General features: G+C 48.7%; 1 protein-coding gene, 1 non-coding gene and 1 pseudogene across 3 annotated transcripts; all 3 read right to left on the bottom strand.

Moving 5' to 3' along the window:
* Positions 1–1,640: 1,640 nt before the first annotated feature.
* On the bottom strand, positions 1,641–16,574 carry LOC311368572 (E3 ubiquitin-protein ligase DTX4-like; annotated as a pseudogene). Its single transcript, XR_014684238.1, has 8 exons — positions 16,085–16,574; positions 12,748–14,011; positions 4,547–4,608; positions 3,725–3,886; positions 3,520–3,581; positions 2,847–3,166; positions 2,223–2,312; positions 1,641–1,896 (listed from the first exon to the last, which is right to left on the bottom strand). The product of XR_014684238.1 is annotated as an E3 ubiquitin-protein ligase DTX4-like (transcript).
* A 1,308-nt stretch (positions 16,575–17,882) lies between these two features.
* On the bottom strand, positions 17,883–17,954 carry AC3HAE_038987 (transfer RNA alanine (anticodon CGC)). The gene has a single exon. It is a non-coding gene; the product is annotated as a tRNA-Ala (tRNA).
* Positions 17,955–18,184: 230 nt separating this feature from the next.
* Positions 18,185–20,958, bottom strand: LOC311368570 (uncharacterized protein). Its single transcript, XM_084487365.1, has 3 exons — positions 20,841–20,958; positions 19,781–19,995; positions 18,185–19,415 (listed from the first exon to the last, which is right to left on the bottom strand). Exons 2-3 carry the CDS (start codon positions 19,781–19,783, stop codon positions 18,693–18,695), a joined length of 726 nt encoding a protein of 241 aa, XP_084343491.1. The 5' UTR covers positions 19,784–19,995; positions 20,841–20,958; the 3' UTR covers positions 18,185–18,692.
* Positions 20,959–21,182: the final 224 nt, after the last annotated feature.

The following is a 21,182-nucleotide window of genomic DNA, read 5'->3' as shown; positions in this document are numbered from 1 at the left end:
CAAAGTAAAAGCGCCGTGTGGCACAATCAACAGGGCCGTTTTGGCGACGTCTGAAAACAAGTCGAGCCGATGGTTTGCTTCGTCGTTCTCTAACCGTTTCTCATATAATGGAGGACGGGGGGTTATATTTGTCGAGGTGATAACAGTTGGTGTTTGTTTTGTGATCGACGAGATTAAGCCTCTCGTTTGAAACGGTATAGTCACTCATAAGGAGTCCAGAGAGCGTCCTTTGTGCAAGACTAATTGCGTTAAATGTTTGCTTGGTGTATAACCATTCAGTAGGCCTAACCCCCTTTGTTGGAAAGGAGGTATTCGAAATCTGTCTTGTGATAAACCCAAGGAAATAATAGGACAAAAATAAACACATTGTGTGCCTCTGCTCGGACACACTGAGTAACGTCGATATGTGCAGCCTTGACCTAAAATCTAAAATTGATTTTTAATACCAAAGGGGGTTGGCAAGTAGTATAGAAAATCCTCACAGCTATACCTATAGCTTATCCTTAGCCATCAATCGCTCTCTTTCTCTCACTCTATCTCTCTCTGTCATAATTCTGTCACATCAAAGTATGCTATTAAATATGGCATGTAAAAGTATATATAAATGATATCAATGGAAACAACGTCAGATAACATATCAAGTATTCATATTATACAGCAATGCATTTTCAAAATGATAGGATTTAGACGACCTAAAAAGGAATGTAATCCCCAACACGAACCACTAGAGGTCAGAAAACATCCATGCTGTGATGTTCAGTCCCACACTTGAAATATTTTAAAAGCAGTTTTCTGAATTGTAAATCTGTTTTTTTTCTCCTTTGTTCAACCTTCCTTAGACAACTTTGTTATCATATAAAAGAAAAACACTGATATTCTATGATGAAAATTACACCTTTTTCCCTTCTCTTTCATCGTTCAAGTTAATTTCATTTTTCCCTCGACTATGATATCATATAGCAGCACTATTGGCAAACTTCACCGTTTCCCAAAATCAGAAAAATTAAGAGTTAGTTACATTCTTGATATCCTTTTTCTGAACTCCACAGTATAAATGACACGTTTCTTTTTTTAAATCTAAACACAGTTGAATGTGCACAGTGATCCCCAACGCTTCACTGAATAACCGTCGCAATCTCGACACCTTTGTTGTATCAGGAAAAAAAAAGAAAATAAATCAATGATTCCCCATTTAGCGTAGGAAAACTGATTATTCATGCAGTCCGTCGAGACTTCTGATGCTCAGCGGTTTGGAGCTGAAGCTCTAAATCGCGCTATTTTTCTTTAAGGTGTCCAAAGTTTTCGCACTTGAATGAGTGTGTGTTTTGTTTTTGAGTCGTACTTCATCTCCCTTTTATCCACTCTCTCCAAGTCCGTTCACTTTTTTTAATTACCGTCACTGCTCAATAAAAAAAAAGAAAAACGTTTTCTGTACTCCGACAAACTCATCGGGGGGGGGGGGGGGGGTGGGGGGGGGTTGTCTGTGTTACGGACACTCACGTCGCTGTCGCGTCGATGTCTCGCGAAACCTCATCTTCTGGTTGCCGAGCGACCCCTCCCCCCACACCTTTGGCCCCGCCTCCATTCATTGTCTCGCTCTCCCTGTCCCCCTCCCACCCTCCCTTTCCTGCTCTCCCATTGGCTCAGGCGACAGTCCCCGCCCCCTCAGTCTTTGGGTAGACACTCCTCCTCGGTGATGCCTTGGGCCTTGAGCTCCTCCAGGACGTTGTCAAGGTGCCCGGGGTCCGGGTAGCCGTGGCCCGTCAGGTTGGAGCCGAACTCCGTCTTGTGGTGCACCTCGTTCCAGATGACCGTGTCCGACTCGCCCGTGGTGCTGGACGTCCCCACGGAGAAGATCAGCCGGCGGTCCCACGCCACCAGCAGCAGCCTCAGGACCTGAGAGAGAGAGAGAGAGAGAGAGAGAGAGAGAGAGAGAGAGAGAGAGAGAGAGAGAGAGAGAGAGAGAGAGAGAGAGAGATCAGTCTTTGAGTGGCATCATACATTTCACATTCTTGAATATTTTTCACTTTTGATGATTTACTTTGACTACATCGAAACCATATTTAAACCAATCGAAAGATCGTCCTTTAACACGTACAGATATTATTACGTACAAATATTAATGCAGTTTTTTCCCTTTGGTTAATTTTAATCTGCTTCGGCAACATTACGTTATTTTCAGTTGAATAGAGAATGCAAGAGATTGCGAGGTTGTGGTTTACCTTGCGTCCCTTCTCGCTGTTCAGGCAGGTAGCAGTGGCGCGGGAAGCCGCGGGCCGTGAAGGGCTTGCCCGGGTTCGGGTGTCCGGGCCCTGCCGCGCACAAAACAAAACACCGTTACCCATCATGCACTTCCAACACCTTTAGAACAACTCCTCACCTCAATCATCACAAAACAACACAACATGGCGGCGCTGTGGCGGCCCGGGATCAACAGTGAACCAGTCTAGGGGGGGCGTGTCTAGGGGCGTGTCAAGGAGGGTGCTAGTAGGGCTGTGCAATTATTCAAATTTTAATCATGATTTCGATTTTTGGGTCAAATGATCTTCAAACTAATATAATTGAGTGGAACGATTTTTTTTTTTCAAAGAGCTGGATACATAATGGACATTATTTTTCTATTTGACATTTTGTGTATTTTTTTTAAGGGGGGAAATTTCAATTTGTCGGTTACAAAGTGTTTTTGTTGGCGAGAAACGCTGAATAAATGCATCATGTTTTCAAACTCAATAAATAACTCAAAAAATAATTGTTTGAATAATCGTGATTTCAATATTAACCAAATAATCGTGATTATGATTATTCTTTGTCCATAATCTAGCAGCCCAAGCGTCCACCTGGCCCACCTGGATGCCAGGGGGGATGTTGTAGATGATGCGGATGGTCTTGCAGTCGGGATGGCCGGGCAGCGAGTGGGGGATGACGTGGTACTCCATCTGCCGGGTGGCTGGTTCCCCGTCTTCACTCCGTAGATGGTCTTGCAGGTGGGGCACTGCAGGCTGCCGTCCTTGTTGCCGTTGTTGTACATGGCCACCAGCACTGCAGGTGGTACTGGTGGCCGCACTGCGCCAGGCCGGCCCACCGACTCGGCCCGCGAGATGCCGCCCACGCCGGGGCCCTTGTAACCCGAGGGCCCGGCCAGGGCCTCCATGCAGATGGTGCAGTCCTGAGAGAGAGAGAGAGAGAGAGAGACGAGAGAGAGAGAGAGAGAGAGAGAGAAGAGAGAGAGAGAGAGAGAGAGAGAGAGAGAGAGAGAGAGAGAGAGAGAGAGAGAGAGAGAGAGAGAGAGAGAGGGAAGATGGAGAGAGACAGACACAGATAGAGACACAGAAAGAGTGAAGGAGAGAGGGAGGGAGAGAGAAATTCAAGTTAAATCAATAATCCAAAATCCAGTAGCAGGTGTTTTTCCAATCACAGCAGGGTTAGCAGTATGGCAGCGTATACAACAATATCCATGGCCCTGATTACAATCATCACAACGACATAAGAAAATGACGTCATCCGCGGCTCGGGCCTTACCTCCTCGGGGGGATTGCGGACCTTCTGCAGGTACCGCTTCACCACCTCCTCGGGGGTCTTGCCTGAAGACAAAACGGACAGAAAAGAGGTTGAAAAGGAGGAGCCATTAAAGACGGGTGTCTATGCCCGACCATGACTAGGTCTGGTCCTGTGAAGACTGGGACCGTACCATTCATTCAAGGGGGGGGGGGGCGTTTCTACCTACCTTTGCGGGCCTGTTTCTTGGTGGTCTTGCGGCAGCAGTGGCCAAGCCCCGGTACCGGTTTGATGTCGCTCTTACTGACCGGAGGAGGGTGGAGCACCAGCTTGGGGGGACGGGTCAAGCAGACAGGAAGTCCTGCCGCGCTCATCAGGATACCTGTAATACCTAGCACAGCCAGCAGGGGGAGAGGGGCGGGTGTTGAAATGCAACGCTCCAAACTCCTCATCCTGGAAATAATCTGACCATATTTGGTAAGAACTGGGGAGGAGGGTTTGGTATCTGGGGAGACGCGCTAGACCTTAGCACTCAAGCCTTGACCGATGCTAATCGCTCTGACAAAGGGAAACGGTGTCAGATGTGAGGTCAGCCCGCCTGCCAGATAGTTATCTTCTTCAAGAAGAAAAGAAACCGAAACTCGATGCATACAAGTTGATATTCACGCTTGTGTCAACTTAAGACTTAAACTTTTAATGCCAATAGCGCATTGTCAAGAAGTCAGTGCATCTGGTTGAATTCGGCATTTGTACGCATGACTAAAGGGTTGATTATGGTTCCACGTCGACGCAACGCAGACGCTTCAACGCAAGTCGTGAACCTGTTTTGGTTCTGCGTCGGGTTTAGTGAGCGACCAATCACGGCCCTCGCTGCTGCGTCGCCTCGACGCAGGGTTACAATTTTTGGGAGGCGCACGCCAGGCCCGACGCAAAGACGCAAGGAAAGTAAGGGGTCCGTAAAGCCCCTTTGCGTTGCGTCGACGTGGAACCATATTCAGCCCTTTACTCAACTCCAGTTGGTTAAGTCGGGTTTTGGTTGAATTCTTCTTACCTGCCAGTGCCGGATGTACAGGGCTGGACCCGTTCAGGTTCTTCACCGGTACCGTGGGAACCCTGTCGGAAGAAAAACAAAACAAAAAACATTCAGAATTTATATATATATTTTTAAAGCTGCAGTACATGTCGGTGTCAAAGACTGCTCCCATGCAGACGTCGACGTCAACAACAACAACAACAACAACAACGACAGGTCGACGCCCCGCCTCGACAACAGACGTCTGCGGGCGAGCACGTGGCCCTCGCGGTGTTAGCAGGTTAAGGAGCTTTTCGCTGAGTCATGCGGCGCTAACACCTTCACGCGGCGCTAGGCTACGCTGCCAAGTAAGGCTACAGCCTGTGAGGCGCCTGACCCCGAGGAAGAGGTGGCTGTGGTCGGGGTGTGAAACACAGGTCGGTGCGTGTCTGGTGGTTGTGGGTTTTATCTTTGCTAGCTTATTTGAGTGATGCACTTTTTTTTAACTATTGTGAAGTGTTTTTTGACTAGAACAGCTTATGATTTGTGAGGTTGTGATTTCACCACAGGCGTGAAGACTGTACATTGGCTGACAAGACGATAAACGTGGATTTCCGTTCCATTGTGTCATTAAGCGAGTAACTACTAATAACATTCTAAAATACATCCTAAAGCCATGGTCCATATACATGTGATAAGAAATAAGTAATAACACACACTCCAGCTTAATAACAGCTTGATTGCAGTTTGCTGTGTACTAACGTGCATACACGGACACACAAACTGGTTTAAAGTCTAAACAACACAATAGAAATTGTAATTCTAAAACCTTTCTGTGCCTTTTATGTTCCATGTTTGTCATAATAATATTGACACCACATTTTTATCTCCCCATCACTCAATTCAATGCGGCAAAAATGTGAAACCACAAATTCAAAACAATAACATGACAAATACTTACGCTCTGCCTGTTTGAATAATAGTCATCTTTCTCGAATGCAAAAATCAGGATCCTACTCCAGAGCCAATTTGGACGTGCTCTTGTGTTGATATCCCTGCTCCCACTTGTTCTCCCACTTAGTTTACCTCTGAGATGGGTGAGTAATCCTGTCTCTACGTCTCTCTCTCCTTCTCTCTCCCCTGTCTGTCTCCCTCTCCCTCTCTCCTGCTCTCCCTCTCGATGTGACTCTCTTTGTCCCTCTCTTTCTCTCCCTCTATATGTCACTTTCTCCCACTCTCTCTTTCTCTGTCGCTCTCTTTGTCTCTCTCTCTCTCTCCCTCTGTCTCTCTGCCTCTCTCTCCCTCTGTGTCTCTGTGTCTCTCTGTCATGTGGGAGCTGAGCCTCCACCACTTATACGGCTAATCCACCTGTTTCCATCTGCTGGAAGACTGCTGCCCCGGAAGTCTGCCCCCTCACACGTCACTGAGTGTTTGAGATTACCCCGTCACTCACTGCGTCACCGCGACGACACGCTCGCATACGCAAAGAATAAGCACATCCGGCATCACCTCGTCACCGTTAAAGAGCACGTTGCGCAATCGACCTCGGAAGGATTCAGTGTTGACGTACATAATGTTAGCGTTGGCATCTGCAAGAGGTCATAATCACAGAGGCGTAACAGTAGGGGAGAACACAGGTGTGTCTCATGACGTTAACGATGGCCACCGTTACCTACAGATCCATAATTACCGATTAACGAGCCACACCTGTTTTCACGGCTGTGATGAAGTTCTATTACACCCTGTGATGCTGTCAGTGTTTATGACAGTGCTGGTCAGTGCTGCTCCAACATAGATATAACATAGACTACCTCAAATGTAATTGTTTGTATTCTATTTACTGTACAGAGTACCTCTATTTATTGTTTTTTGCACATTTTTTCATTTGAAACTTTCAGATTTGTTATTCTATATAATTGTTTCAATTGTTATTTTATTTCTTATTTGTATTCTATTTGTCACCTCATTTGAATATTTAATATGTTGAATGTTGCACAATCTCTGCAGGCACTGCCACTTTTCATTTCACTGCATTTCTTGTACATGTATGTGACCAATGAAACTCTTGAATCACTACCATCACACAAGTGTATCGTTAAAACCCAACCCCAAACGGCAGTCATCCACCTCCAACACGCAGGGGAGGACGACCAAGACACACGGCGGCGGTTTGGAGGTGACACTCTTTACTCAAGGGGAACGTTTAAAAGGGCCAGCGCGGGTGTGGGAGGAGTCTGAAGTGACACGCCGCGGATTTCACCTTCCGAGAGGATTGCCAGCGGGGATGTTGTTGAGAGAGAGAGAGAGAGAGAAGGGTCTTCCTCTGTGTGATTAGGGAGGAGACAGAAGAGCTGAAGTCAGCGAACAGGACCACAATATAGAGCGTCTATATTTAGGACGCTCACCTGACCCACTGACGACGACACGCTCGTTAATGGCACCGTGGTGCTTAGTGACGCAAACGCTGTTTTCATTCACCTGGCGGATCCCGTCCAGGGCTCTCAGGACTTCACCGTTTCCGGGACCGCGAGGTGGCGAGAACGACACCTTGAGGTTCGCGTGTCGCGTGTTGATTAATTGCGCGGCGCCTCAAGTGCGACCGATCACCTTTGCGGTTTTGTTTTTTTTCTCCATTCAGTGTTTAGTGTCGTTGTTTGTGAATGGATGGTGATTCATTATGGCAGGTTCCGCATGGTTTCCTCTCGTAAACAGTCCCAAGACTCACAGGTGTGGATAACAACGGATATTAGAAAGAATGCAATCAATATCGGAGCAACTGCAAAAGTATATTTAGAACATAATATAAATATGTATTATATAATATATATAAAAAGATACAACAAGGAGTCTGAGTACAGAGTTCGGCGACTTAAGTGGATGAAGAGTGGCCATGATGAGGATGATGATGATGATGATGATGATGATGAGGTCTAGTTCACTCTGATTAGCAGAAGACCACTCTGCTAATCTTCCCACTAATCTGGTGTGTGTGATCCACAGCACACACACACAGGCTGAATCATGGAGGCTTACACACACAGGGAGTGACCGATTTGAATTGACATGATTCTCCACAACTTAACAGCACACGCGCACAATGTCAACAATAGCAGCCGGGGAAATAGTGTAATAATAGTGTATAGCGTAATATTACAGTAGTATTGTTGATTGTCTTTGAATGGTACTGTATAGTTATGATAGAAGTCCACTTATCGTGTTTTGTCAGTTTTAAAGTAAATGTTGATGGAAGATATGTCTTTAGATAACCAAAATATGAACAAACTAAATGTGTGTTAATACTGAAATACTTTAGATTTACACAACGTAATGACCTTCAGCTAGAATGTCCACAATACGATTTTATTCACAAGCATATCCTGATCCTTGATTAGCCTGGCGTCGCCAGACAAACTGCAAACTGCGTTTGTCTGGTTGATTTTTTTTTTTTTTTGCATTTTTATGCTTTATTATAGAGTGAGATAAAGAGGAAGGTCTGGGAGATGGAGGGGAGGACATGCAGCAAAGGACCACTGGCAGGATTCAAACCCGGGTTGCTGCGATCAGGACTGAGCCTATATGGTACACGCTCTCCCCCGGGAATCTTTTCCTACGTGAGGGGAGCCAGACCTTATCTACCAGAGCAACTGAAACACGATCTCGTGAGATTCGTCTGGTAACCCAGGCTTGTGCTTAACAGATAATAATTGAGTGGAATTCTCCATGATTATCGTGACAAACGATTGTTCTGTTCGGGTAGAAAAAAATGAATAAAGATATTTTGAGGAGCTCCGGGGGGAGGGGGGGGGGGGGGGGGGGGGGGGGGAAGAGGGCGTAGGAGGGAGAAGAAAGGGAAGGTGTTTGGAGAAAAGGTGGCAGAAACAACGCAAGAGTTTTCCGGGCTAATTTAGCAGCATTACAGTCCATCTGGACCAACGGAGGATTGGTTCGAACAAGCCTGAAGCATATGCTGCTCATTCAAACACGTGTACGTGCGCACACACACACACACACACACACACACACACACACACACACACACAACACAATCCTAAGCCTAACACATTTATCTGATGTTGAAGAAGCACTCAAAGGCCTGACTTGTTCTGGTTCCGCTGACACAATGCATGTGAGTGGGCGTGGAAACGGGAGCCACAGCAGGTGGGCTCAGCAAAGGCCACTCTCGCCACCGCCAGAGAGTTAATCTCAGGAGGTTCCAGTCACTTGGAAATGGCTTGGTGGACCATCTGCTCTGTTTCACTACAACGCTACGATGCAAGCAAGTCAAACTGTTGAAAACCCCCCGAAAAAAAAAAAAAAATGAAGATTTACATTTACATTTGCATTGAGGGAATTTAGCAGATGCTTTTATCCAAAGCGACTTAGAATAAGTACATTAGTCAGAAGAAGGAGAAACAATATATCGCTGTCGGTACAGTAAGGATGTTCATAGAACCAAGTCCCCCTATACAACAAGGACAGCTAGGATAAGACGCTACACAATGCTCAGTACGAAGACGACAACGAGAGAGACAGCTGGGATCGCCGACGTTGTTAGAAAGCGTTTTGAAGTCTGAACAGGTGTAATAGTTGAGTAAGAGGGATACAGCTGTTGATTTCTGCAGGCACTTACACAATGACAACACAATGTTAAGTTAGTCAACGCTGGAATTCATGTGCTTTGGACAAGCTAGTGACCTTCAGATGAGAAGGAAAATAACATCTGCCTGCCGGTGAGGATTTGTGTTTCAAATGTCAAAAAGAAAGAAGTTCAACTGAGCTACGCTCTGAAGCTAAATGAGAACGTGCATTGTCACTTTTCATTTATACAACTGTGTTCAGCCAGCTATTGAGCATTTCATGCCCATTCTGAATGCTTATCCAATTAAAAAGTGTTTCAAATCTTCGGTTCTGAATTTTTGTTGTGCATTGGGTTCGGATTATGTATAAAATATGAATTCAATTCGTACATAAGGTTTGTGTGAGCCAGTAAATAAATATGGGGACTTTTTCCGCTCCCTGTGATATACATTATTAAGATCCATAGCGCGTATAGTCAGAGTAAAACATCCATAATCAAAACAAGGCACCATCATATCAATAACATTTCCAGCCTGAAATACTAATTGGCATCTGCCATGTATTTTTAATGGTTGAAATGTGTTGCTTTGCCGACTAGGACTTTCTCTGCTGCTAAGTGCCCAAAATGTTCCTGTCTGGGACATGATAGATCATAGTGGTTTGAATACCCTGGTGTACTAATAGTTATACCCAAAACCAGAGATCCAGAGCTGCTGGACCAAACAGGAAAGCGTTAACTCCTCACACGACGCGCCCAGAGAAACGCTGTGGTCGTTCCTGAGTGAATACTAAAACACGTGGTGGAAACCAGAATCAATCCTTCTCCTAACTCACTCCTGAATGACTTATTTCTGGCCCCATTTAAGCGTCTGTAATTGAATCTCGGCGTTAAATAGTGGTAAAGTGGACCTGAAACTGAAGTTGCTGTGTGTGTGTGTGTGTGTGTGTGTGTGTGTGTGTGTGTGTGTGTGTGTGTGTGTGTGTGTGTGTGTGTGTGTGTGTGTGTGTGTGTGTGTGTGTGTGTGTGTGTTCTCCCCCTGGTCTGCTGAAACACACTCGCACTAATGACCCTGGGAAGTTCAAGCGACGTTAGCTGCTTAGGAAGGAGCTGAATGGAGACATTTCGGGGTTGTACTGGTTTGTGTTTCCGTGTGTAGATGATACACTCTGATTCACGGTGTGAGGTGGAGACGTGTCTGTTACAGAGGTGTTTTTGTTTGTATTTATAGAAGGTGTTGTTTTGGTGGAGAACGTGGCGTGGAACCAGAAGTAGCTTCTGTTCAGAGGAAATAAGGAAAAGCGGGATAAACCTGTGTGTGTGTCTCACTGCAAGTTCTGAGGTCAATCTCAATGTATTTATCTTAATACATATCATCTACAGATATAGATATATACCTTACGTGAAAAGGACTTTGTGCCTTTGAGGAACAGCTCTCCTTGCTTACCACCACGTTGGGTGACAGTGCTTGGTGGGTTGTATCCAGACCAGAGAAGAATGACCGACTATAGAAGACGCTGTGTGAATGCTTTCTGATAAAAACGTGGATGTTGACGACTCCAACATGGTTACAGACAGCGGAAGAAGCAACAGCAACCCAACATTTAGAATACTGATCCAGGCAATAGAAAAGCAGCCCATGTATCAATCAGCCCATTTCATCCCCCACCAAAAGTATTCTCTTAAGAGGATGACACTGGTCTGGGTGATCAAACCATCGCAACCTTCTCTCTGGTTCTTCACCTAAACCAGTGTTACAAATACATGTTTTCCCAAATCCCTTTGTTTTGCTGAGTCTGCTTAAAAGCATTTTGCCACAGTTTGGTTTGATCACGATTATTTAAAAATCTTCTGGCCAGCCGCCCAGAGGACCTCACACGACTCAAGGCTAGGAGCTAGGCTAGGGTAACTAACGCGCTAACTAACGAGCTAACTAGCACGCTCAGTCCACGAGCCGTGGCTGATGCGACCTTCTGTTAATCTCGTTCTCAGCCCCTTTCTAAAACGACAATCTGTCCGTACATGTTGTTGTTTGATGCTACGTGGTAGCGTGAAGACATTTGTCTTTATGCTCTACTTCACAAATTACCTTCCATCGTTTAAACAAGGCGTTCAGGGCCAATGTGAGCGAGGCTCCTGGTCAGAATAGCTGCGTAGACACTGGATGCACGCGCACACGTACACGGTCGCACACACACCACACACACAAAAACACCTTTCTCAAACACAATAACCCACACTTACACACTAGCGCACACACACGTCCCCTCAAGACACACTCACACAGCTAAACTCTCCGTTCCTGTCTCCAAATGTTTCCACAAAAGGAGAAGCAGGATTCAGATGGGTTCATAATGGTTGCCACAGCTACCAACACACACACACACATAGTTCCCAGGCTTTTCTCACTTCTGTCATCCTTGATTTGTTTTTGGTCTGTGTGTGTGTGTGTGTGTGTGTGTGTGTGTGTGTGTGTGTGTGTGTGTGTGTGTGTGTGTGTGTGTGTGTGTGTGTGTGTGTGTGTGTGTGTGTGTGTGTGTGTGTGTGTGTGGTTTAGGAGTGGGGGGGGGGCAGACTTGGGACAGGGTTAGGAGAACAAGCAGAAAAAAGCAATGTGCAGTGCTCAATTCCACCTGACAGCCACCTCCACCCACCACCACCACCATCCAAACACCACCACCTCCCGCTAAAACAAAAGAAACGTGTTACTTGGTGTGTGAACGTTGCCTATTTAAGACTGTAGCACACACATCGTATTATCCCACAGAGTCCATTACACTGAATGGACTCTGTCACATAGATTAAAAGCTTATGAATACTAACGAGTGTTGATGTCAGATTTCCGTCTATGATTATGTAGGGCACACAATCCCCGGCACACCAAGAGGTTCACAACACAAAAGGTGGCAGACAGATTTCCTCACATGCCCCCTTCATTGCTTTTACACTTTTGGATGAAGCGATTCCGTTTCTGGTCAAAGATAACTCAAAATTTAATATGTGCAGCACCACAACATGAAGAAATGCTAATCTCCAATAGTGTGTTTTAATGTGTTTTTGGTGCGCACCCGATGTGCACACCAGAACACAAATCTTCCTCTCAGCATCTAGTTAAAATAAAATATGATGTTTTCAACATCCAACGTAAAATGACGAGTCGGCATCAAGACACATAAATAAGCTGAATCCCAGTTTAAATATAGCCTAAATAAAGAGTACTTTTTTTTAGCCCCGAGTATGACAACACCAAAGAAACACTTCTTAGAGGCTCCTCTGTCTGGGCCTGGTCTGGACCTTTAAGTTAAGTAGGACACGCGAGCATGTCTTCATGCTCAGTGGGTTACATAACGCGCTCAAACTCCCTGGGTGCAGTCACAGAACTTTATGTACTTCAGAAAGCCTGGCAGGAAAGATGGATAGATGGATGGATGGATGGATGAATACTAGATGGATGGATGATGGACAGATGAATGGATGATGATAAATGACAGAGGGGTGGATGAAGGATGGACAGACGGATGGAAACGGCCCTGCTCAGATGTTCCAATAGGTCAGAGGAAACAACAACTTCAAGTGGCATCCCCCCCTAAACTCAACCGCCCCCCCCCCCCCCCCCCTCCAAACAACAACAACAACAACAACAACAGACAAGATGGCGACTCACCCGGAGGCGATGAGGGCCCGGGACTGGGCCATGGCGATGCGCTGCAGGGCGGGTCTGCTCAGGCCCGCCAGGCTGGCCCGGGGCGGCAGGGGGGCCGCGCACGCCGCCGCCCCCGCCCCCGCCGCCACCGACACCGACGACGATGACGCCACGGGTCCCAGGACGCGGGCTGAAGGCGAAGGGGCGCAGCTGGACGCCACGGTGGAGATGAGGGGCAGCGTCTGCATGGATGCCGCCGTGGTGACCGAGGAGGCGTAGGAGGAGGAGGAGGAGGCGGCGATGGCCGAGACGCCGGACGACAGGTGCGGGGGAGCCAGGGCGGCCGACAGGGAGATGGAGGGCGGGTGGAGCGGCGGCGGTGGCGGGGGCGGGGGCGGCGGGAGGGGCGGAGGCGGGGGCCGGGTGGAGGAGAGCGAGAGGGCGGCCGTGGCCGAGCCCAGGAAGGAGAGGGAGTGTCCGAAGGGGCCTCCGCCGCCGCCGCCGCCCCCGCCACCACCACCGCCGCCGCCGCCGCCTCCCCCCCCCATGGCCCCGATGATGGATGTCCTGTGCGGGGAGAGCGTGCGCGTCAGTGAGGGGGGCCGCGGCAGGGTCAAGGAGTACGAGCCCCCCTGGAACATGTAGCCGCCCAGCTTGGGGCTGGGGGGCTTGCTGGGCAGCGGGCGACGCCCCAGCGTGTGGACGGCCGACATGGCGCCCGCCTTGACGCTAAGGACCAGCATGCACTGCTGGCAGGCGCACGGCTGTCCCAGCGAGGTGATGGCGGAGGCGGGCAGCGCTCCGCTGGGGTAGGCGCTGCCGTTGCCCGTGCCCGGGCCCATACCCCCTCCGCCGCCTCCTCCTCCTCCTCCTCCTCCAACTCCACCTCCACCCATGCCACCGCCGGCCCCGATCCCCATGAGTCCCCCGGGGCCCGCCGAGCCACCGCCGCCGCCGCCGCCACCGGGGCCCCAGGCGGGCTGGGACTTGGGCAGGGGCCCCGACACCAGGGGGTAGGCCAGGTCGGAGCGGCGCTGGATGCGCCGGCAGCGCTGCGTCTGCCCGTTGATCTGGGTCATGCTCTGGAAGTCAATGAGGTAGCAGAAGCCCAGCGGCGCCAGGTCCAGCCAGGGCTGCTGCCGGTCGCGGGCCGCCTGGATGGCGATGCCCACCTCCGTGTCGTAGGCCGTCCAGCTCCCCGTGTCGTTCTCCCACTCCCACTGCCAGCCCTGGCCGGGCGCAGAGGCCGGGTCGTAGAAGCTGCGCCGTACCGGTCGAAGGGTACCTGGGCCCAAAGCACACCCACAAAGCAGTTTACCAACCACTGCTGAGCGGAACGGAACACGAGCGACGATTGAACAACAATCCGGCTGGAAAACTAAATTACATTTGCGGGGAATGGAAATGTAAAAAAAAAAAATAATTAAAAAAAAAAAAGGTTGTTGTCTGTTGCGGTGGTCCTTCTAAATGTGTTTTATTGTATCTCGCTGCTCTGTGCTCAGTTTACCTTGTTTGTAGCTCATTGTTTTAATCTCGTTTATCTCATTTGCACCCTGTACATTATTGTATCTCTACAAAAGCCCTGCTCGGGATGGGTGATGCAAATGAGCATCTGCTATAAACACTATGATACTAGCGCTGTTCCTCAGTTCCTCAAATAAACCATCATCACAATAAAGTCTTCTACCCTTGGTTTGAAAACCCTCGCAGAAACGCGTGCAGACCTAGATCCAGCCCTGGCGAGCGTGTTGTTGTAAACGCGCGGACCCCCGGGTCGACAGATATGAGTGGACGGTGGAGGGGTGAATGGAGTCATTGTTGCTGTTGTTACGGTGACGGTGGAGGAGAGAGGGGACGATTGGGACACAGAGCTGTTTGCCGTACGCAAGCAGATTACAATTCCTCCCAAATTCAACATGTCTGTGTGTGTTCACGAAGAATTTGGGCAATCGGGTCGGCCCTGTGGCTCGCTGTGTGCTGGGTTCCCATTGGCTGGGCGGCCTTGATCCGACCTAAAGCCAATGTTTGTCTTCCCAGGGAGTCCGGTGGAACTCCCAGTCCTCATACCACAAACACGCATGGTGTAAATATTGTTTCTAAATGCAATGGGACTCAGAGGTAAAAAAAAAAAAAAAACTCAACTGCAACGACCACCATCACAGGAGAATCAAACCTTCCTGTGATTGACAACGTAATACAAATCAAGCCTTTCAGATCCCCCCTAGAAAGGGATTTCATCAGAACCCGCTGAAAAAGGCTTTTGTCAGGCATTGGCACAAACATCTGATCATCAGCATTCAGCACCATTTTGTTCACATCCCTAAACTTCTGAAATGAAATCCCCCCCCCTGCACCCTCCAACTGTTCCTCTCCACCTCCACCTCCACCTCCTCCAGTCTCCCTTTAGACTAGGCCACCCCTCCCTCCCACCTCCCCCGTTTGCCTCTCACCCAAGGTTCGGGGCTGGAAGTGGTAACTGGAGGCAGCAGGGTGAACAAAACTCTTTTGTCAGCTCCAGGGCCGAGGAGGAGGGAGCCACACGGCCCTCCGAGCCAAAGTTCCACGTCTCTCGGTAATTCTCATTTGTGTTGGATTCTTCTACACCCCCCCCCCCCCCACACACACACACACACACACACACACACACACACACACACAAGTCGCTATGTGTGTGTGTCGGCGTATGGTGGCCTCCTTGCTTCAGCGAGCATACAGTATTGTTTTGATTTCGTTTTTTTTCCCTCATCACAACAATAAGCACCGTGTTGCCATGTCGATTCGCGTGTTGTGACGACAGACACATGTTCACCTGCTTCGAGACCGCCTTTCTTTCTTCGATTCAGCGATCATTATGACTTAAAAGAAAAAAAAGGTCCGATGTAAACGGTTTAAATGGCCATTGCTCCCCCATGCCATGCGTTTCAGGGCGGACACGACGACAAAGACGCGGGTGAAAAAAAGATCGACTTCCAGAGAGCTTCAAGCGCACAATGTTTGACACCTGTACACAATGCATCCATGAACGCTCGTCTTTTCGCGCACACAGCCGCTGCTCGTTCAATCGGAGGACGCTTCTAACAACATGCACGACCACGGTACATCCTTTTTGACACAATACGTAGACAGAATCCGGCCTTTAAAAGCAACAACACAAGCCTGTCATGGCTTGGGGGAGCTTCTATTTACGGGCGTGCATATAGGGGCTCAGTGAAGGCCTTGCAAAACATGTCCTATAGCTCACCGCCACATTTAGCCAGCACCCTCATATCACCCACATCACTCCCGAGCTGCAAAGACGCACACAAATAAAAACCATTCCGGCCCCAGAGATGATATTATCCATTATTTTAGTTGTTACCTGTGTCTTGACGGAACTGGTGCATGGAATGCACGTCAATGATGTAGGGCGCGAGGCGCGGGTCCACCTGGCCCAGGACCACACTAGCGGTGCGTGGGTCGCAACGGATGACCGCCTCGATGTGGTGAGAGACGGCCGGGCTGTAGGGCCGCCAGCGTCCGTGCTCGTTCAGCCATTCCCATACCACCACCGCGGAGGCTAGTAACATTCTACTCCGGCTGCAGGGGGTGGTGATGGGGAGTGGGACACACACACACACACACACACACACACACACACACACACACACACACACACACACACACACACACACACACACACGCGGAACACAATGACAACACGCCATTTTTGCATCATCCATGGATAAAAACACCATAACGCGCGCATCGCACCACCGGGACGCCATTTAAAGAGAGGATACCTTGTCATCTTTTTACGCGCGCTCGCTCTGCATCCATCTTAAGACAGTTTGCCAACCAGATGTGGCTCATATTTTTTTCTGTTGTTCCCCCCCCCCCCCCCCCCCCCCACCCACCCCCTCCAACGTCCACCCCACCACCACCACCACCACCCACCCCCCTTAAGATACGAGCACCATCATCGTCGCTTTGACGGCGACGGTGGCAGTGGCATGCCGATAAATAAATATACCTTCCATGTTGGGTTTTGAGGTGTGCGCCATTTCCCGGAGAGCTGGGACAGTGGGGCATTATTATATTATTTTCCACCATGGCACCACCACCAAACCTCGCAGGTTCATTGCATTTCATTCCCCTATGCAGATAGACGTGACGTCTACTGAAATAATCTCTATGGTACATTCAGGGTGGAGAGAGAGACGATGTCCGTTTAAACACTCGTAAGGTGGTAGGTGATGAACGCACTTTGCTTTGATCTTGTGATCATAGTGTCTAGGCTTTTTTTTTATGTGTACACAGTTTGTGTACACCCCTGTCAAATATGTCAATTTCATCACTGGAGTGGACGGTGGTAACCATAGTACCGCCACGGCCGTGTACATACCCTAGAACGAGCTGGTTGACCTCTTTAGATGAATAGAACCAACATATTTACCAACGTATGGTTCGGGTCGCCGTCGGTCTCTCCGAAGCAAGCGGGGGGGGGGGGGGGCGAGTATTCTGGCCTCTTTATCGATAATCCATCACGATACGTCCAAAACGACCAGGGATGCTGTGATGTCTTGAGAGAAGATCCAGTGGCTGTTACATAATTGCTCTGATCATGTCTTATCCCCGTATGCTCCTTGGCCTACATGCTGCCGCGGACGGGAGCGGCGGTGCTGGATGCTCCATGGTGTGTCTACGTGTGGCCCATTAATGCAGAACCACCCGTGTTGATGAGGAGAGCCACACTGAGATCCAGCACGGGCACGGCTGGCCTATCCAGTGTTGCCAGATTGGGCCAGATTTCCCTATTCCCGATCTGGCAACCCTGGCTGCAGCGCGCAACAACACGGGAAAGAAAACGGGAAATCTGGCCCAATCTGGCAACACTGGGCCTATCCTAGCGGAAAGTGGGGTCTGACATTTGTGTGCGTGCGGTGGGGACCACGCCCAAAACCCCGCACCGGCCAATGAGAAGCGGGTGCTTTTTTATTTTCGGGAATATTCCTCCAATAGTGAACGGCTGTGTTTCGGGTAACCAGGGTCGGTCATATGCCCCTTTCAAATGTTCGCGATATGTTTTACATAAATCTTTTGACTCGCAGCTAATTATTTAACACAGATTCACACATGATCGTTTTATTTATTATGTTTTTGGAAAGTATCAAAAGAGGTGGAGATGCCGGGGATTGAACCCGGGGCCTCATACATGCGAAGCATGCGCTCTACCACTGAGCTACATCCCCCCATTGGCTGTGTGAGAGGATAAAATAGATTATGAAGCTAACTGTTGTTTACTAGAGTGTTGTTAAAACGTTACATAAGTCAAAAAACACGTAGATGTTTGTATATGACCTTAGTAACAGACTACTGTAGCCAAGTTCCTAGTCCACGTTGATCATTTTCAGATGTTATGCTAAACGTTGTATTTCCACAAGACAACCACTCTTTTAAATGACTCGAAGCACAAAAAGAGACCTGTAGAAAAGTACTTTATTCACTTTTGCATTGACAAATAACCCAGCGTTACATAACTCAAATTGTAAGTCGTCATATTAAATCTTCCTGAAGTACTGACAAGCGTTGGACTTATGAACACAGACGGCAAAGGGCCACAGGGGGGCGCCACGCGGCCCAGGCTGCAGCCATGAGGCTAAATGAGGAAATTGTTCAATAATTGTATTTTTCAAAATGCATGCGTCAAGCATTAAAAAAGCTCATGTTGACCTAACGGCCTTTATTTGCACAAACACCTCCCTGATTGTATTAACAATTACATTTAGCCTTTATTAGCCTTTTGGTTTGAACATGTTATGAGGATTTGGCACATTTTGTGGGGGGGTCTGTGGTTGGAGGAGGAGGAGATAGGAGGGGGCAGAAGGTCATGAACCCCCCCCCGGCATCACTCGATAGCTGCTTGGGGGACGTCCGCATCACTAGGACCTTGACATGCCCCACCCCACCCCCCGTGGTTGTTTTGTGTCTTACAACACCGTCAGGTCAATGATGGTGCCGTCATCTTTATCGTCCTCCGACCACATGGCCCCTCCAGAGAACTGCTTGAGGTTTATCATCAAGCTGGCCCGTTGCACCCCTTCCTTGCTGCTCCCACCCTCCTCCTCCACCTCCACCTCCACCTCCGCCGCCTCCTCCTCCTCCTCCTCCTCCTTCCCATCCCACCCGCCCCTCGCCTGCTCCACCACCACTATGAGTGTGGAGCTCTCATGGGCCGGGTGTTTGTCGTTTGGTACATTGGCGTGGCCGTCGTCTGACTCATCATCGTCATCTCCCTTCCTGCCCTCCTCCTCGTCCTCCTCCTCCTTGTCATCCTCGTCCTCGTCCTCGTCCTCCTCCTCGTCACTTCCCCGGCGGCCCCCCTCTTCCTCCCCTCCCTCCTCCCCTTCCTCCTCTCCCCACTCCTTCCCTTCCTCCCCCGACTCGCAGTCCCCCTCGTCGTCCCGGCCGGCCCAGAGGCGGACCCCCAGGTGGGTGAGGCAGGCGTCCCGCAGGAGGTCCCTCCCGCGGTCCCGCAGCCCCCCCTCGCCCAGCACCACGTGGCTGACGGTGTACTCGCCGTCCGTCAGCTTGTTGAGCTTCTTGTACAGGAAGAGGAGGAGCAAGACGAGGAAGAGGAGGCAGAAGAACAGCAGGATCACCGTCTTGTACGAGGTGGTCTCGTCTGTGATCTCATACGACATGGCTGGCGCCTGTAGGAGGGAAATGAGGGTGGGGGGGGGGGGGGGGGGACACGTGATTGCAGGGTTTGAGTTTGGTTTGAGTTGGGTTTCCATGGTCACCACCCTCATCCTTCATGGTGTGTGCCGTGCGAATCCCTGAATGGCTTATCACACCCTATTAAAATGATTGTAGTGAGTGCCGGAGTGCCGGAGTTGAGTTTGTTAAATCTCATTAGGATTATTACCCTCAATGCTGCAAAGGAGCATCCAATTAATTTGGAGGCCTCTGGTAGCCATGCCGGCTGACCCAGTTGAGAGGGGCAGCAGCAGCCGGGGAGGCTGCTGTAAGCATCTTATTGATGGACTGCGCTGGCTGCTGTGTGGAGGAGCCTTACCATGCTGGGCTGGGCTGATTGCAGAGCAGGGGAAGAGTGTCCTCTGGGAGTGGATCACTGCAGCAGAGAACTGAGGCCCTCAGTGGAAGTCCTGGATGTTGTTGTTGTTGTTGTTGTGGTGGTGGTGGTGGTGGTGGTGGTGGTTCGTCTCGCTGATTTTATTTTGCAATGTTTTCCGAAGCAGAAGATCCATCGAGGAGAGAGTCTCAGAGAATCTGGAAATGCGGTTTGGGTTTTGGTTAGTGAAATAAAATCAGGAGCTGTTTTTGTTTTTGTTTGGTGCGTTTTTACTGCATTTCTTCAGAACATCAAGTAAAACATAAAAAATATTTTAAAAGTAATAACGTTTCATAACTATTAGAATATTGACCCCTGCCCTTTTCTAAATGGAAATTAAACAGTGAGACATCCAGCAATCCCATTCTGCTCCAACTCTCTTCCATGTACTGTAAATTAGAAAAATTTACAGTAATAATAGAGTAAATTCAAATTTCTAGTCTATACTTAAACCACAGCTTGCTTATTATTTGCGTAACAAGCATATTGCACAGGAAGTGTGTGCGTATGTGTGGGGCTGATTGTGCACGCCGGAGCACTGCGGTCAACTCGTATGACAGGAAGCCAGTGCGCTCAAACGTGCATTTCACTTCTCAAAGACCTGTTGTTTCCGCCCTAATGGTACGAGATCAGACCGGTCCGCGTGGCATTCACGTTCAATTTCAATTCACAAAGGAGGATAAAGGAGATATTTTATGAGCAGTTATGAAGTTATATATTTTTATGTGCTAGATGTCCTCAGTGATCTCTGAAAACAAAGATGCACTCTGGAGCAGTAGCATGTGTAACCTCCAATCAGATTCAATTAAAACCTAATTAGTGATTCTAAACAGCCTGGCACAAGTCATAACAAAACTGGGACGACTTCTAAAGACAGGTTGAGGAACCGAGATCTGCAAGAGTGATGCACACAAAGGTGAACATTCTAAAAATAATAAAACTATCCGCTTACACACACTGTAAAACTTTGTGTGCATGATAGCTCATGATTAAAGTCACTTACCGGGTATTGTGGTATCACATGTGGAAGAGCACCTGTGATAAAATTAGTAGATTTGAGAAGGCATGACAGTGGAAATAGGTGTAAGCCTAGCAGTGGAAAAATGGTAGAGTGAGAGAACCAATGATGTATGAAAACACTGCCAACACAAACTCACTCTGTGGTTTTGAGAAAGGGGCGTCATAACCTGAGGTTGACAGCGCTGAGTTTGCAAGAGCAAAAAGAAATAAGAATCTGAACATGCCTCTTTGAGTGCAGTTAACGCACAACAACAAAACTAGCTTTTTGTAGTAAAACTACAAAAAAAGTAGTTTTAGAACATCATGTAAAACTACAAAAAACAAG

This window comes from Micromesistius poutassou (genome assembly GCF_964030765.1).
Source record: "Micromesistius poutassou genome assembly, chromosome: 23".
Lineage (NCBI taxonomy): Eukaryota > Metazoa > Chordata > Actinopteri > Gadiformes > Gadidae > Micromesistius > Micromesistius poutassou.
This window is presented reverse-complemented; position numbering and strand designations above follow the sequence as displayed.